This window comes from Phoxinus phoxinus (assembly GCF_949152265.1).
Source record: "Phoxinus phoxinus genome assembly, chromosome: 2".
Taxonomy (NCBI): domain Eukaryota; kingdom Metazoa; phylum Chordata; class Actinopteri; order Cypriniformes; family Leuciscidae; genus Phoxinus; species Phoxinus phoxinus.
This window is the reverse complement of record NC_136877.1, coordinates 34,189,915-34,208,513: the sequence shown is the minus strand read 5'-3', so window position 1 is coordinate 34,208,513 and position 18,599 is coordinate 34,189,915. Positions and strand designations below refer to the sequence as shown.

Genomic DNA, 18,599 nt, shown 5'->3' with positions numbered 1-18,599 from the left:
ACACTTATCAAGACATAAAACTGCAGTCATCATCAAACACACACATCTGACTATTAACCGTTCATATTTCGTATTCATATCTTTTCTCTAAAAAAATTTACATTTTAAATCAGATTTTAAAACTTAAATTTTCTGTAGCTTTTACCTAATTTACATGGCCTCTTAACCTTTTTTCAAAAAATGTCTATTAATTTGTTTTTTACAAAAGTCAGCTGTGTTGTTTTTTTTTTTTTTTTTTTCATTATCATTAATTTGTTTTAGCTTTTCCTTTACTGGCCGAATACAGAAAGACAAAATATAAATCCTTCCTCAAGCAGTCTCTCTCTCTTTCTCTAAACAAATGCTCTTTTCAACAGCCTTCTAAGACTGTAATTTAGACAAAATGTAACAATAAATTCATTACAATAACTTATTTTATGTATTAGTTCCTTCGTTACTCAATCTTTTCCTTGAATCTACAAAATATGTCTTCATCTTTAGCCACCACGATGTACTAATGGCACTTTGTCATGTCCAATGACCTAAAATTCCTTGCCCTTAAGGCAACTAAAATCAGACAAAGAAGTCACTGGTTCTGAAATAAACAAATCAAAACAGTATTATTTTAAAGACTTCTTTAAAGTCATTCAGTTTTACTTATAAAACATTTACAAATTGTCCTCTAAATTTATAAGATCCTGTAACATTATTTCTTTAAATTTCTCTGTGCCTATTATTTTCAACTGAAACACTGTGCTTTACTAAATAGCTCATTAACATTTACAACGCAGGCTCAGATAACAGCTTTTAGCTGACATTTTGAATGAGAAGAGACTTTTGAGCCATTCCTGACTAATATTTTCACTTTCATAAACTAACTTAAGACTTCATCTATCATCTTGTTAACTCTAGCCTATAGTTTGAGTTATCTTTTCCATAAATTAAATGCATTTTCAATTCAAGCATAATTTTTATAGTTTCCTTTGCCCCTAAAGGGAATTTAGACATTATAATTCCTACTCAGAATGAGTCTCTGTTGCACTGAAACTGTTTCAGCACACATCAAATTCAGATAATCAAATTGTTTTCAACCAAATCATAAACTTTATCTTATTTACAAATAGCACATCAGCTTGTAGGTCTTTCATAGTCAACACTAACAAACTTTTGTTTAATCAAATGCCTTTTACGCATTTTTGCTTTTAGCAACTGTTACTTCCTCAACACTGCTTCTGTTTAGCTTATTTTATTCTTTAGAGAACAAATTATTATTATTAAGTCTCAATAACATTTCAAATTTCATCTAAATTTTAGTTGTCATGTTCTCAAATTACCATAGTTTTAATATCTTACTTCCATATTTTCTCTTCTATGAGTTTATCAATCTGCAATTATGATGATCTAGAACCTTTTTTAAGCGTTTCATTAAAAGACAATCATTTTATAGCCTTCTTCAGATCTTCTCTTCTGTAATTTTCTGTTTATTCTAATACGACCATATCTAGCTGTAATAGATTGCCCTATCCTCCCCTCCTCCTAGGCCAAATTGTCTTTCACACCTAGGGGTCTTCATTTATGGTTAAATGACCTTCCGTGCCTTCCTGACTGAAAAGTTTCCCGTGGCTTAAGGTGTTAAAAGTTCCCCAGTAGCATGTGTTTTTGCTATGAGCGAGCCTTAAGAAAACAGACATGCATTCCAGAAGATAAACATGCTTAACACCACACAATGTCTGAAGAAGTTAAGACAAGTTTTTTTCGTTTCATTAACACTACATTAATACACGTCACTCTCACATCATTTAGATGTAACCTACTGCTTGACCACAATAAAACACTTTACCGTTTGATCACAACCAGCCTCCGAATTCACCCCACTGCAGTTCTGTCCCATCCAGGAAAGCAAACAACAATATAATCTCTCAGTTGCAAATTCAATCAAAATAGCATTCTCTGTATTCTTTTACAATCTCAGTTCCCGTAAACTAGATATATGGAGTAAAATAGAATACAATTCTAAATTCCCCTGAGTCTTCTAAATTTCCCCTTCCCTCGGGGGTTTTACTGTCCTCACTTCCCTGAGGTTGAAAATTCTTTGTTTGTGGCTAAATAATCTCTATCTTTCCTGAAGATAATTACCTACACTAAAAGTTCAAATGGTCTTTTGAACTATTTGTTTCACTTTGTCTGTGTCACCCTGTTCTGTTTACTATCTGCTTTCAAAAGCATCCCCCATTCACTAATGCAAACAGAGCTACTAATGCAATCTGTTGCAAATTGAATTATAATAGCCAAATGCCAAATCATAGTAACATTACTCTTTTTTTTTTCTAACCCATATTAACACAGAATTTTTTCTTCAAATTTGTATCATTTTGGCATGTCTATGATTATTGTTTCTTTAGAATCAAACTTTTAGAAAAGCATCATTTGCAAATCAGTTAGCTTCAGCTGTTTACAGCATTTGCTCTCTTCTGTCTCATTATTATTTATCAGGACGGTTTCACAGAAATTACAATATCCTTCATATCTCAGTCCCTAAATTACACAGACATCTCTCATAGCTGCCTGCACATTCAAATATTTTATAAACTCTGTTATAAACATATAGAAGTCTATTCTTCAATTCCCTTGTTTTCATAACATTAATACAATAATGCACATTCACATCATAACACTGACATATAGACTTTTCCCATTCTGCTTAATGAAACATTCCTCATGTTAATCCCTGTTAATCATACTCAATGCCTTATTTTTATCTAAAACTCACTTTTCATACCATTTCAACTTAATTTGACTTAACAGGCCGCAGGCGTTCATAAATAGTTCCATGAATTCTATCAATCCCTACATTCCATGTTCCTTAAATCTTCAATCTTTCCCTACATTTCAGTTTCCTTCTTACATCTGTTCTCTTTATCTGCAATCCAACAATTCAGTTCAACAACTCTCAACAACATTCTATTTTCTATCCCTACATTTCAGTTTCTTTCTACATCTGTTCTCTTTCATCTTCAATTCAACAATTCTTCTTTTATTGTACCTGCTTCTTCAGTTCAACAATTCTGTCTGTTCACAGTTTTACACATGCTGAACACGATCACAAAAACCCTTTTGTTACAATTATCCGTTCTCCCAATTTCTTGCATGCATTTTCTGGCCATAATTTCTTCTTTTTAACAAAACTGGTGTGTAAAAATGATCTAGCTTACTGTTAGATGATCCCATTTTTGGCTGAATCTCCTCTCTTGGATTTTTATTTTCGACGCGCGTCTTATTAATCTGTCCAAACGTCTTCGAACAGATCTGACTTCTTAACCCAAAATCAGACAGGTTTTAGCAAATATGCTCTGTATTCAGCTGTGACTCTTCCGTTCACTTACTTAATCAGCTGTGGCTCTTTCGTCCACGGTGTGGCTCTTCCGTCCACCTACGAGCTAGTTTTCAGAAAATTTACTTTACTTCCTCATGTCAATTTTCCGCTTAAAAACTCTGCTCGCACCAAAGAAACAGTCTCAGCCAATATGGTTCACTCACAGTTAGCCTATATCAATCTACACCCAACAAAAGAGAAGAAAAATAATAATTTGGCTGTCTTTTTTTTACCTGAGCTGAGATGCACTGCCACGGATTCTTTCTGATCCCGGTGAGGATTCTTCTCTGGCCCTGAAATCAGGAGTTGTCTCTCTCTCTCGTAACCTGTTGAGCTCTATTTCTCAAACCATCGAGGTATGAGACCAGTACCTGGTACTGGGGCGATTCACTCCGTCAACTCCGTCTCAGGACCAGGAGAAGAATTTTCCTCACGGAATCCCACTTCTGACACCAAATTGTTGTGGCAAAAACAATTACTAAACTCAGCATTCCCAGGCAAAGAGACGTCAAGATCCAAATTGTATTTAAAAAGAAAAGTAATTTATTCATGCAAGAAAAATGGTTCCCTGACCCCAGCCTTGCAGCCAGGCTGCAGGCCAGAGTCAGAGACAGACAGATACTGGCACTTTTCCTCAAGAGAGCTTGGCCTGCTACTTTATAATGCAAGGGGAAACCATCACCCCCACCGTTTATACAAGCAAGAACAGCTTCCCCCAGCATGGGAACTTAAAACACAGATCATTCTCGGGCTCACACCCATACAGCTGTATCAGCGTTACAACATAAAGCTCAAAATACAGAACACATGGCATTCATATATTATCATTGAGAAAACAAAATAAACAAAGAAAAGATTAAAATTGCCACTACAGAGCCGTTTAAAGACAGAAAATTATTGGACATCCAAATCTTTATCTCAGCAATACAGTTAGAAAGATGCCCAACGTTCACTTGCTGACCCGGTCTATGTATATAAATCTGTGTATCATCAGCATAAAAGTGATAGTTAAGGTTGAGAGATTGTAGTAATTGACCAAGTGGATAGATGTACAAACTAAAGAGTATGGGACCCAAGACTGACCCTTGTGGAACACCCGTATGAACAGAACCAACTTTGGACCTATAACCACCCATAAAAACAAATTGACTGCGGTCAGTGAAATAGGACTTAAACCAGTCAAGAACAGTCTCTGAGAAGCCAAATACATGTTCAAGGCGATTGAGTAGTAGGGCATGGTCAATAGTGTCGAAGGCTGAGCTGAGATCCAAAAGAATGAGAATGGACGTGGAGCCGGAGTCGGAGGCAATTAGTAAGTCATTAGCGACTTTCACCAACGCAGTCTCAGTGCTATGTAATTTTCGAAATCCTGATTGATGTGGCTCAAATAGTTTATTTTCGATTAAGTGTTTGTTTAATTGAGCTGCAACCACACCCTCCAGGATTTTAGACAGAAACGATAGATTTGAGATTGGCCGATAATTTAACAGATTACTCACATCAGAATTTTGCTTTTTTTAAACGGGAGTAACCGCAGCAGTTTTAAGTGCTGCTGGAACCTCCCCAGTTGACAAAGAGTCATTTATTATAGCAAGGACTGAGGGACATAAAGGACCAAGGCAGGATTTAAACAGGCCACCAGGCACGGGATCAAGTATGCAAGTGGTAGCTTTCATACTAGAAACCTGGTTGCAGAGCATCTCAGGTTGTAGCAAAGTAAATTTGGATAAAGGAATGCCAGAGAACCTAGGAGTATTAACTCTAAGATCGGCAGACTGCAAGGAATGGATATTTGTACGAATATTGTACATTTTCTCACTGAAAGATTTGAGAAACTCATTGCACAGCCAGTCAGATGAAGTCAGAAAACTGATACTATTTGCTTTAAGCAGACTATTAATTGTATGAAAGAGTTTCCTGGGATTGCTATGATTATTATCAATAATGTTGATAATTATTGCGGGTAGTTCGGTAGAATGAAATGTACTTATTCCTTTATGTCCGCGGGACTTGCTTGTGGCGCTGATATCTGTCTCTCATTAGCAATCTCACCCTGCTTCATACCACAGTCATGTTAAAAACATGACTTAAAAACATGGTGCGAGTGCAACTGGCTTTTAAAGGGAATGGGAAATTACACTCTGATTGTTTTTTTTGCACGTTACGCCCAAAACACACCCATGACTCATTAAGATAATTAACCCTTTTGGACCATGCGCTGGGCGTGCCGACCATTTTTTGCCGTCGTTAAACTAGCAAAAGTAGATTTGGACATGCCCTAAGTGCACTTGCGTCCTGCGCTTTAGACCATGCGCTTAGATCGACTTATTAAACCGTGCGTACGCCAGAACCTGCGCAAAATTCCCTTTATAAATCCTAGTCACCAGAAGATTGTGCGCACATGCGTCTCGACCCGAAATAACCATATATGGAGCTTACAACGCTTAGTTTTACTATGCATATCCTCATCTGTATATCATTTGCATATGTATATTCATCCACGTGATACCATGTTTAACGGTAAAAGAGATTAGGAAAATAGCCCCTTTCACACAGAGATTCCAGAAAATACACAGATAATGTGTCCCGGGATCATTTGATTTTGGTTCATTTACCCTGCCAGTGATTTTCCCGGAATCTGTGAGTGCGTTCACACACATCCCGTAAAGGATGTCAGGATGTGACGTGTAACGCACGCGACGCGTCGAACGATCTCAGCTTTAGCGTGGATAGTAAGCATAGACAGTTTATAAGATAGTAAGGAGCTCTCTGGGCTGCGTTCCAGTTTCTTCATGAAGTGGATGAGGGAAGTTTATATGGACAGACCCTCGTTCCCTTGATTTTGACAGAGTCTACTTCATATATAGTCCAGGCGTTTTAAGCCAAAATGGGGGTCAACCGTGAACAAATTGCAACAGAATCAAACTCAACTGATTTTGTATCCTCCATATGTCCTCCAAAAAAAAGCCCCGAAGAATCCCATTAGGGGAAAGTTCCGAAAAAGACCCAAATATATCCTATTCATGTAGGCCTAGCCTATTCATTATTTTCCTCACATGAATAGGGTAAAAAAATGTAACCTTTAGATATCACCATCAAAATTACTGTGTTGATTACTTATATCAAGACAAACAAAAAATGTATTACAAGTTTTTTTAATTGTTTGTTAACATGGACAAACGGTGCATAATCGAATTACAGATGTGCTAATTTGCATAAATACCACAACAGATCTAAACATTGGGTAGCCGCCAGGAGAAAATGTCTTGTTGAATCTTGTTGATATAACAGTAAAATACTAAATGTTAAGGTCTGAATGGAACCCATTTAGGCTACCCATGAGCATATACATAGAGGCAGGAAGAAGTACTTTAAAACAGCCTTTATTCATTATTATTGCAGAGATGGGGTTTGGGGCTGGGTCTGTGGGACTGTTTCTGGGGGTTCACTTTTTATTTTACCTACCTTTTGTCTTCTGCATTCTCCTTACCCTTGTCTCCTATTCTTCCCTCAGACTCATCCCCCAGAAACTGTCCCACAATTATTATTTATTAAATAATAAAACTACTCCATAGCTGATTCCAAGCGATCAAGGGCTTAGTACGTGCCAATTCAGCCTATTGCAGTTTCCGCCAGTAGTGGGCACTCGTGCAACGTAAGCAATGACATACATCTGAGTGAACGAGACGCAGGGAAGTGGGCATGACAGGGCATGACAATTTTGGACTGTAACGCAGCCCTGGTCTCTGCTTCATTCCAGTTTGCAGACATGTTTTTGTTCTTTCTTTGTTGATGACGAACACAAACTTTCTTCTAAGTGCAACAGAGTCACACGATACAGTGCTGGTCAGAATTATTTGCCCCTTGGTAAATATGATCAAAGATGGCTGTAAAAAATAAATCGACAGTTAGGGCCAATCCCAATTCTACCCCTTACCCCTTCCCCTCTGTTTTGAGCGTGCACGTGAAGGGGTAGGGCTGTCTCAATTCTCTTTTGGTTGGAGGGGAAGGGCCAGATAGCCCTTCAAATGAAGATTTTTCGGGACCACACTTCAAACAAAGGGGTATGAGAAGTGTCACTGCATACACCGGCTACAGACGCAAAATGGCTGCCCAAGCAAAAAAAGGAGACCCATAAATGTAAGAATTGTTGGCTTTAATAAGTATTTTAACGACAAATAATTATTTGCTTTGTTACATTCAATCTTGTATACATATTTACGGTCAGTTCCTTCAAAGAAATGTTTGTAAAAAAAAATCCTCTCCCCGAACAAAGCACACAAGCTATTGGTGCGTTCAAGTCATCTCGTAAAGATCGTATTTATGAGTTGAACGCACATGAACGCCACACAATGTCGTATTTCACACAGTAAATAAATAAATAGGTCAAAATAGGACAAACATAGGTCTGTACCTCCAACGTGTTAATACAACACCACAGAATACAAGTCCTGTGCATCTTGGAAGTTTGTGATAAACATCGGCGCATCTCCTGTGACGTAGGCGACAACGTATAATGACGTGTAACGGTGTAGTAGTGGTGTCCCATTTCTTAGGGGAATATTTTCACCCCTACGCCTTGCCACTCTGTTTCAAGGGTCAAGGGGAAGGGGAAGGCGAAGGGTTAGGGGTAGACGAAGGGGGAAAAGGTAGAATTGGGATTGGGCCTTAATCCTTTTGATATTTTATTTAAAAAATTAGCAAAAATCGAACCTTTCATTGAAGTAAAATAATTGAAAGTGGGGGGGAAATCACATGAAATAAATGTTTTTCTCCAAAACACGTTGGGAACAATTATTTGCCCCTTTTTATTAAATAATTTTTGCAACCTCCTTTTTCCAAGATAACAGCTCTGAGTCTTTTTTCTATAATGCCTGATGAGTTTGGAGAACACCTGACAAGAGACCAGAGACCATTCCTCCATACAGAATCTCTCCAGATCCATGTTAGCACTTCTTCTCTTCAGTTCAGCCCACTCGTTTTCTATAGCAGGGGTGGGGAACGTTGGTCTAGAAGGGCCACTGTCCTGCAGAGTTTAGCTCCAACCCTGAACAAAACCTCACCTGATTGTAGCCTTAGTGATCCTGAAGACATTGATTAGCTTGTTCAGGTGTGTTTGATTAGGGTTGGAAGTTGGAACTAAACTCTGCAGGACAATGGCTCTCCAGGACCAACATTCCCCACCCCTGCTCTATAGGGTTCAGGTCAGTGACTGGGATGGCCATTGCAGATGCTTGGTGTCAGTGACCCATTTTTGTTTTGACTTTGATGTTTGTTTTTGGATCACTGTCCTGTTGGAAGATCCAAACATGGCCCGTTATAAGATTTGTAGCAGAGGTTGTCAGGTTTTGATTTTTTATCTGTTGGTATTTGGATCGAATCCATGATGCCATGTATCTGAACAAGATGTCCAGGACCTCTGGCAGAAGATTAGCATCTATACAAGCATCGAAGAATAGAGATCCCTGACTAAAATACATCTGCAACACTCAACAACTTTTAACGTTAGGGAATTTGATCATTTGATCAATATTCTTAATATTTGTAACGAACAAGTCATAAGTCTGGCTGACGTACTGTACAGGAAGCATACCCTTTCTTAAAGGCTACTTGTTGAGGTGTGAAGCATATCATGGAAGCTAAACTAGGGCTGATGTCTTGCAAGAGATATATTGTGATGCCACAATCTTTATGAAAGCACACATTTGAAATTTGTTTTACAAAGATAAACTGTATATGTACAAAATTCAAGTTTGTATCACTACAATATATATAAAAAAGTGCATCAATGTTGTAAAAAAGTAAAATAGTAAATGTCCACCTCTATTGTTATTTTAGATTGAACAATGAGCATATAGTAAAAAAAAAAAAGTAGATGTATAATTATTCAGGGTATTAGACAAAGATAGTTTATAAAAATGTAATAAGGTACATAACACGGTTCATTTTCTATTCAATAAATTACAACCACAAAAACAAACAAAAAAAAAAAACAGAGCTACAAACTCCAGTGCCTAATATTATATTACATATAATAACAATGGCCATTACAATAAAGTGAGCCAACTTTTACACTTTTTTCCTCCAAGATGTCCCTTTTTTCTTGATGTCAAAGAAGCACCAGAAAGCATGGCTGTTTTATAGAGTTACAGCACTTTGAGGTTTCTCTTGTATATTCTTTTGTCTCTTGTCAGACACTGGATTTGGCCAAGGATCAAATGTATTGACTGCGATTCCAAAGACCCTGTGAAAAAGTTATTTTCTTTGAATTAATGCCAAAAGTCAAGCTTTTCACACGACTGCATCTTCCAAAAGTCTCTCTTTTGAATATGTCTCTCAGAACAACATTCTTGTGAACATCATGTCATCTGAGGGGTTTGAGGGGTCATCTGGAGTGAGAAGAGAGATGGAGACCCATCTATAGGGTCGGCTCAGTAAGCAGTGCAGGCATGATGAGGATAATTGCAGTGTTTTTCATGGTTGAACAACAGGTCGTCCAGTGCGCAGAGCATATCCCTCTGCTTTATTCATTGCCTCAAGTTCTGTTTTTCTCTCTTTCCACCTTTCTCTCAGTTTCAGAGACGTCTAATATTGCTGTTGGTTGGTCCCTGAGATGTAGGCCTGTCTGAACCCTCTTGAGCAGCCTGCGTTATCGCTCTTCCACCGTCTTGCCATTAGCCTCATTCTCAGCTTCCTCACGCCTTTTTTGCCTTTGGAAAAACCCCAACTAGTTGAGTAAAAAAAGAAAGAAAGAAATACAACAAAAAAACTAAATAAGAAAGATATTCAAGATTCACTAATCAAGTAATCTATCCAATCTATCCATGCATCCATCTATCTATCTATCTATCTATCTATCTATCTATCTATCTATCTATCTATCTATCTATCTATCTATCTATCTATCTATCTATCTATCTATCTATCTATCTATCTATCTATCTATCTATCTATCTATCTATCTATCTATCTATCTATCTACCTACTGTATCTATCTACCTATCTAGTCAGTATGTACAGTATGTATGTATGTATGTGTCTATCTGTATTCCAGTGAGTCTGTGTGTGCTTACAGTATATATGTATAGGGCACATTACCTTCCAAAGTGCCAGAATGAGGAGAGAGAGGAGTAACAGGCCTCCAAGTGTGCTGCCAATGATAATCCAGATGGGAACACGGTAATCCTCCTCTTTCCTGATCTCCAGGATTATCTGAGAAAACACACATAGAAAAGAAAAATGTAAAACACTATACTGCTTTATCAGAGATGCCTCACATTGCAATTATGATATAGCTGCTTATTATTTGACTGCTGGTTACCTCATACCTCAAGTTCCCTTTGTATATCTTGCTTGCCACTTACACATTTCATGTTTTATCCAATGTTTCATCTGCTGCAGCTGAGATCAGATTTGCTGATGTTAGAATGTATGTCTACTCCCTGTCCTGCCTATAGATGGCAGCACCACACAGTAATAAAGAAAAGACCAGAACTCAAGTGTGCTGCTGGTCCTTTCGGTCCCCTTGGCTCCAGGTTATTTTACTGTGTTGAAACAACTCACACAGTAGCTCACCAAAGGACACACTGACGTGTAAAGAGAAGGTTCTGGCATGAGAGAACCAGCGAGCCTAATTGCGTAAAGTCCAATACTCAGTAATGTTAGCATGAAGGTATTTATGTTTCATGCCTGTGTACAATTGTTCTTAACTCTTTCTGACAGATGAATGAAAACACATCGTTTGTCAATGTTCTTCTCTCTCAAAATCGCCAAGGATGGAAAAGACAAAAGCAACTTCTCATACTAACCACATCTTCGGTCATGGATTTATATTTACCTATTCTAAACATGTTGTCCAGCAATGTTTCTGTAACGTGGCTTTCTGTAAATGCTGATGTGTACAGAGGGTGACTCACATGTCTGACCGGCCTCTCTTCAGGCAGAAACATGGGGCTGGAAGGGTTCAGCTCCACTGAGGCTGTCGTCACCAGCTCAAGGGTTTTGAACTTCAGCTGCCGTGACAAGAAAAACAGTTTTTTAGTTTCTCTGACAGATACTTACTCCAGTGGATGTGAGAAAGTGAGAGAGGACCAGCACTAAAAGTGAGAGGCTAGAGAGGTGGTAGAAAGAGTCCGTGTATTGGGACATTTAAGCCACATTTGTCATAAATTGTCTGAATTTCATTGCATTAGATACAAAATATAAAATCGACTGGAATCTACAAACAACTGATGCTAGAGCTTTTCTCAGAGCTAACAATTTTTCTTAACACACTGATCTCAAGGTGATTTTAAGTGCATTTGTTAGTTGTTCCACTAACTAACATATACAAATGTCTTAATTTTGAACAATATATCAATTGTTTTGAAATCTGAAACATGTTATGAAATGATTAACTTGAAAAGTGTACAAAATGTAAACAAAACCAGATTTAGTTACAGCATGTCTCTAATTACTGCTCTAGTCACAGTTTTGCATCGGTTTTGGGATATCCTCTTGACTAAAGACTTCATGTTGTGTGCGGACACTATGCCTTGATGTCGGGTTCTTCCCACATTGTACTTCTTCATCTTCATCAGATTGCTACTAACCGCATGCAGTGCATCAGTACGAAGGGATCCGCCGATTTTCACGCTGACGTCTCTGTAGGAAGGCAGGTTGATGGTACACTGCACTGGCACTGCCAGGGTGTTGGAGTAGTTCTGTGCAAAGGAACGAAACATTTCTCTCACAAACAGACAATCTTACTGATGAAACCCAGCTGCTTGTGGTGGAAATCTGACATGCATTACAAAACTCCCTACCTCAGACATATGAGAATCTTCAAAAACAATAACATTTCTAGAACTGATTGAAGATGAACCACATTTACCAATAATAATCTTTATTTATGGCACAATTTATTAAACTCAAGTGGCTTTACTCAGAGAGTATAAACCAACTATTTTGCAGAGAAGTGCTTTAATGCTGTGCATTAAATCAGCATAATCTCATATCTGAAAGCCCCTAAATCAGGCAAACTTTAAAACGGCACAAACCAGACTTTTATAAAGTGTTAAAGTGCTAGTCTGAATGTGGCGCAAGCTTTGTCTGTGATAACAGGCAGACACTATAAGCCTGTGCAGAAAGGGTCTTACCAGTCGTGATGTTCGTGAGAGGTCCTCTGGAGAGGCTCGACTGTGTGCCACATGCTGAGGGGGGATACAATGACTTCCACCTACCTGATGGAAAAATGACACAAATCACTATTAATATCATTCCTGTAGTAGAACCAACATGATCTCACGAAAGTGCGTATCTATACCATGAATGCTATTTCTCGTGCCATTTTTTTTTTTGCGTGCATATGCTACGCACTAAAAACCCTTGGGTAGGATTAGGGGTTTCATATGCACTATTTTCAAAAACTATTTTTGGCGTATAATAGCACGAGAAATAGCACTTTCATGAGATCGGGCTGGTAGAACATGGCACTAGCAGCACAAACGTCATGGGTTTGATTTCCAGGGAATGTATGAACTGATAAAAGTATAGGCTACCTTGATTGATATGTAGATCACTTTGAATAAAAGACTTAAAGTGCACCATTTATGCTATTTTAAAGGTTCCTAATTTTGTTTGGAAGGTCTCCTGCAATAGGGCTACATGCATCCAAGGTCAAAAACACATTAATTGTCTCATAATATACATTGCACATCATTTCATTTCTCAAAGATTCGGAAAACTGTTTGTTCGAAGATTCAGTCTCTTTAAATCCCACCTTTCCACGACCCTACTCTGCTCTGATTGGTCAGAGGAGTCTGTCTGTCGTGACTGGTCTACCGCTTACAGCTCGTGTCAGAAACGAAACGCCTATTATTACCTAAATTTCAGATCTGGAGGCCTACTCAGCACTTGATACACAGTGATACGAACGATAGCAGCGGTTTTTCTGTATCAATTCCAGTGCAAGTCCTCATTCTTTTGAAGTGCATCAAAGTGGATTCTCAGCACTGAAAACAGCGTCTTCTAGACATGTCACCAACACGAACCAAACTCTTCCAGGCCTCAGCTACAACAACAGTGTTTGAAGGTGGTTCAAAGTAGACGTTGTTTACCGGCAGCCAATGAAGACCATAGTATTGTAGTATTGCAAATGTATTACATTGGTATGTAGGTATGTAATAAGAAGTAAGACTAGATTTGCTGATACAATTCTGAATTGATTCTTTCTTTTAGAAGACGATAACTTTATCATGCACTCTGATCTTTAAAATTTTGCAGACTATTTTCATTTACAAACAGCTATATTATACACTGCATGGAAAGTAATATTTGAAAAAGCATAATGACTTTAAGACTTAAGGCTTGAATACACTTTGTGACTTTTAAAAAAAAATCTGAACAGATTTTAGAATACAAGGCATACACTTGCCAACTTTGTAAATGGTTACAGAGGACAAACTGGTCATCAATAACATATCCTCTAACTGAATTGAATCATATTCTGAACCTAAAAAATAATTTGCCCATAATACATGATGTGATTTTCTGTGAACTTAAATCAGCAGACTGGCTCTCACCTTTGGCAACTAGCGTCAACTTATCTAGACTGTAAATGGATGCAAAAATCTGATCGAAAGGGCAAAACATTTTTGAAAATCTAAAGGAAAATCTGATATATAACAGGTAGAGTAAAACTATAGTCTAGTTGAGTCCTCCTCACCTGGTCAATATGGAAATCTCTGATCTTCAGGAGTTGATTGCCATTTTTCGTGACCTCAGGGATTGCAATGTAGAGTTGTAAGTCTTGGACTGGAAAATAACCAAGATTCTTGATCTGTGATGCATAGAAGAAACATGTTTGGTTTTTTGAAACATCAGTTTTTGGGGTCCTGCTCTCTTTAGTAACAGATAGCAGTGGACCTCACCTGAAAGGTAAAGTTGAATGGAGGGTTGAAATCACCCGGTTCTTCTAGAGAGAGATCAGGTTTAAGCTCATATCGGGTTGGGTAAAACTCCCTGCGAGAATGAAAATATATTGTAACTATTCTAATTCCCACAACCACACATAGTGATTAGAGCGTTTAAACAAACACATCTATCTCACCTTGTGAAGAGCAGATCAGCTTCATATTTTAGAGTGTAGAAAATGTCATTAATGTTATCGTGTAGGACAACTTCCTCACCCTCACTGCAGAAACATAAGAACAAGCATGAGAAACCTCCCCAGGCAGATACACTCACTCACCCTCAGTGACGCTTGGTAGCGTTTATGAAAAGTTTAACATTCCAGCTTAGGCATCATCGTTGTCCAGAATCCTTCATAGAGTTTCATAACATTCCAAACCATCAACTATGTTCTAGATACTTTAACTGCAGTTACCACATCTAGATGATTTTAATCTGAGTGTGGCCATTTAGTAATCCAGTGATCAATGCATGTTTTCTTTTTTTTGTTTTGTGGTCCACATGATACAAGTTATATGATTTTCGAACTACATTTTTTAAAGCAAATAATCTGGCTGAAATAGTGCCGAATCGATTATCTCAGATAGATGTAAGACCGGCTGAATGTTCGCTGTGTCCTACCTGGTAACCTCCAGAATGAGCCGTACGTGATCCAGCAGCACAGAGTGACTGAATTCAAATTCCAAACGAAATGTTACCTGGGGAGTAAGAGAGAGTAATGTTTAATAAAAAACAGCCACATGATAGTAACAAGTGACTGACTAGTGTTAGTAGCTTTTTAAAAAATATTTTCAAACCTACAAAAAAAAAGAAAAAAGAAGCAGTTTTAGCAGAGGATTTAGGAGTGTAGTCTGCAATAACCTGCCTTAAAAGCGCAGTAAGCAATTTTTGAAAAACGCTGTTGAAAAGTGTATCGTGCACCAAAACACACTTGTAGTAAATCAGCAGTAAGGGGCATATACACTCATGATGGGGGAGGAGAGAGAGCTCAGTGAACAAGACAAGATATTAGCAGAACGACTATAGAAAGAGAGAGCAGAGAAGGCAGAGAAAATACAAAAGAGGAAAAGGCCTTGGGAATGTAACTTTAAAAAGAAGGGTTACGATCAGGCAAGAGGTAGGACCCGCATTAAAATTAGAGAAGATTTCCGGTGCTTGAGAGACATTAAGGTGCGGGAAGGCCTGAAAATGGATGCCGAGGTTGTTGAGCGTCGAGTAACGTTGTTTTGCTGTGTTTCACAGATCTAAGATATGCTGTCTTTTGCTTGAACAAACTCGTGTGTCACCTTCACTTGTTTGCTCATTCGAGTGATTCTATAATTGGAGATACATTTTGCACTTTACATTTCAAACAGTAAAGGAAAAAACTGTTCTCTAATAGAAATTCTTTCCAGTATTATTGAAAACATATTCAAATTTAATGGCAAAAATTATGTTTTCATTTTGATATTGTGGTAACAGTTTTTATGTTTTACAAAATAACTCTTGGTGTAAGAATTTTCTTTTAAACTATTTAATCCTGTAGAATTGAGAAAATGACTACATGGGGCTTTTATAAATAAAATAAATAAGATATTACCAAAAGAAAAGTAAAATAAAATATTTTGATTAGCTACACAATAATACATGAGAGAGAAAAATTCGGAAAACAAGAAATCCTGATTTTCAGCTATATAAGACACTTTTTACAGAAAATGTTATAGTTATGGCCTGTAACATCATGTGATCCATGACAATGAGTAACAAATTATTCAAATAGTTAAAAATATAACCATTTGAAAAAAGCAGAACAAATAACGACTTTGGACACCAAATGTACCTGCAACTATAGAATCACCCACTTGCATTATTAATATTATTATAGACCTGGAATGTCTGAACCCTCTTCTACTGCCCGTTTCAAGCATCGGCTCATAAAGTGTGTCCGAAAAGTGAGATAACATAATTCTAATATATGTTTTTCTTTTGGTTCCACTTTTAGTGATCGCTATAATCTCTTTAGCTTGTCACATTTTATATATTACAAAATGTATATATTAGTTTGGACTATCATTTTATGTAGGGAGCTGTTCATGAAAACTTTGTTTTTTGGGATGGAAGGGATGACTTTGCCATCAAAGGAGTAGAGGAGCTAAATAATAATTAGACATTCGATCTGAATTACCATACAGTAATAACTAATTGCTTTCACATATTGATGACATCATACCCTCGGGTGGACGGCACAGCAGATTCCGCCGTAGTCGTTGCCTGTGTTGCATAGAGTGAGTGTGCGTGAATGTGGGGTTGGAGGCTTCAAGATAGGGGTGTGATCCTTTTAGGTAGAGGTGTTTTTGTTTTGGTGATTAGTGAACACATGTTTACAGTACAAACATTTGCAAGTGCTGCAAACGCAAGCTCCTAAATCATTATATTCAGAGGTTATATCCAGCACATTCTACAATGGCGTTTTAAGAAAAAAGGTTATTGAAAGTTTGTTTGGCACTTTATATAATTTACAGCATGCTAGAGTCTATTTTTTCTTGGATTCATTCTAACTACAGTTAAATGCTCAAACAAATGAGTTCATGGTATATTTTGAGTTCAGATTTAACACCTGATCACATCCAAAAACCTAAATTGTAAAATATTCCAGGCCAAATAGACTTTCTGGATATAAAAGAATGACACAAACAGGCCAAGACCCTGCTAGTCTACCCATAGCCTTATTCTACAGACCAATAACATCATTTTTGTGTGAGAAGGCACTTCATCTGGCACTGCTGGCTATTCTCTAACCACCACATGAAGTATTAACTTCCATATCCTGCATATACATAAAAAAGATTCTGTTATTTGATAATATACAATAGATACTATAGGTGTTGTTCCAAAACTGCATGACATTCTGTCTTCTGTGAGAAATACAAGACAATATTTTGAAGAACTGTTCTTGCCGATACAATGAAAATCAGTGTGGTCCAAAACAACACTAAACCCCATTGACTTGCATTACTGTATATGGACAAAAACAAACAAACAAGCTGCAACTAAAGCACAGGAACATTTTTCAAAAGATTGTTTTGTGTTCTACAGATGAAAGAAAGTCATACAGATTTGGAACGACATGAGGGTGAGTAAATTATGACAGAATGAATTATGAAAATGTGAATTTTTATGAGAACAATGACAATGACAATTTATTTGTATAGCACTATTAAAAACAACCGCTGTTGACCAATGTGCTTTCCACATAGACTCACAAATCACATATATTGAGAAACTTTATATTAAAAAACACGTAAGCACATACAAAAAGACAGTGTTTAATCAAAAGCTTTTGAATCCCTTTAAAGCACAGAAATTGCCTTTCAGTTTGATTCTTGCTTAGAGAAATGGAAGCACTTGGACACAGCTATAACTACGTGGGCAAACTCTTCATTCCCTCTTGGTGAGTAGTGGCACAAAGCAGCATGGAAAATCCTTTTTACATTCTCTCCTCCTGAGTTCTCCTCCTTTTATTCCACTTTCGCACCATCTCAAACTGTTCTGAGCTGAACCAGGCTCCCATGTGGGCCCATAAAATATCTCTCTGTAGCCACAAGTGTAGCTCCAATGACCCCCAAACCTCAAGAAAATGAATCAGGACTCTGTGAGAAGCTGTTGACCCGTTTCCTATCAAAGCAGTGCCCTAGCACAGGACAGACTTCTGTGGTCCAGGGCAGGCCATGTGATTGATGGGCTCTGTACGGATGTAGTAACCGTTTTGCAGCAGTATTCTTGCATTACATTCCTGCCTCATGTTTTTCTTTTTTTTTGGAGAGGGCCGAACATGAGCATAAGTTAAAAAAAAGGACACTAAGTGAATCAATCTGTGACTTAAGGGTGCTGGTGACCTTGTGAGTTTTTTATGCCCCATGGAACATTCCAGACATAAAGATTTGGTATGTCTGCGACAGATTCTGACAGTTCAGCAGATGGGTAATGTGAAGAAGTCTATAGGGTTTTTGACTGTGTGGTCCAATATGTTTGTGTAAGCAAGGCTTTCTAGAGCACAGACGGCTAGTGCTGACCCTGGTTTAACCTCTAAATGTCTCATGTTGCTGAACATTGGCGATAAAAAACGATCACATTAGGATTATACATTATATAATTCTGAACATACGATAAATGTTGCAATGACAACTCACCTGTGACTTTGCTCTCATAAAGGGTGCACTGATATTGCAAGATTTCTCATTTTTTCGCTTGTTCTCACTGCGGCAGTCTATATGTATATCAGAGTTATCCTATAAATAAGGACAGAGAGATAATTTAA

General features: G+C 37.7%; 1 protein-coding gene across 4 annotated transcripts in view; it reads right to left on the bottom strand.

Annotated features, from left to right (window-relative positions):
• Positions 1 to 9,370: 9,370 nt before the first annotated feature.
• The window catches only part of itga11a (integrin, alpha 11a), a 95,885-nt gene continuing 86,656 nt past the window's right edge, over positions 9,371 to 18,599 (bottom strand). For all 4 annotated transcript variants that reach the window (XM_079599954.1, XM_079599953.1, XM_079599955.1 and 1 more), the window contains 10 exons: positions 18,472 to 18,570; positions 14,924 to 15,000; positions 14,442 to 14,525; positions 14,263 to 14,353; positions 14,058 to 14,171; positions 12,490 to 12,573; positions 11,944 to 12,054; positions 11,269 to 11,364; positions 10,451 to 10,564; positions 9,371 to 10,079 (listed from right to left, as the gene is read on the bottom strand). In XM_079599954.1, coding sequence (XP_079456080.1) covers positions 10,002 to 10,079; positions 10,451 to 10,564; positions 11,269 to 11,364; positions 11,944 to 12,054; positions 12,490 to 12,573; positions 14,058 to 14,171; positions 14,263 to 14,353; positions 14,442 to 14,525; positions 14,924 to 15,000; positions 18,472 to 18,570 — 948 coding nt within the window. In that variant the 3' untranslated portion in view covers positions 9,371 to 10,001. The remainder of the gene's footprint in view (positions 10,080 to 10,450; positions 10,565 to 11,268; positions 11,365 to 11,943; positions 12,055 to 12,489; positions 12,574 to 14,057; positions 14,172 to 14,262; positions 14,354 to 14,441; positions 14,526 to 14,923; positions 15,001 to 18,471; positions 18,571 to 18,599) is intronic.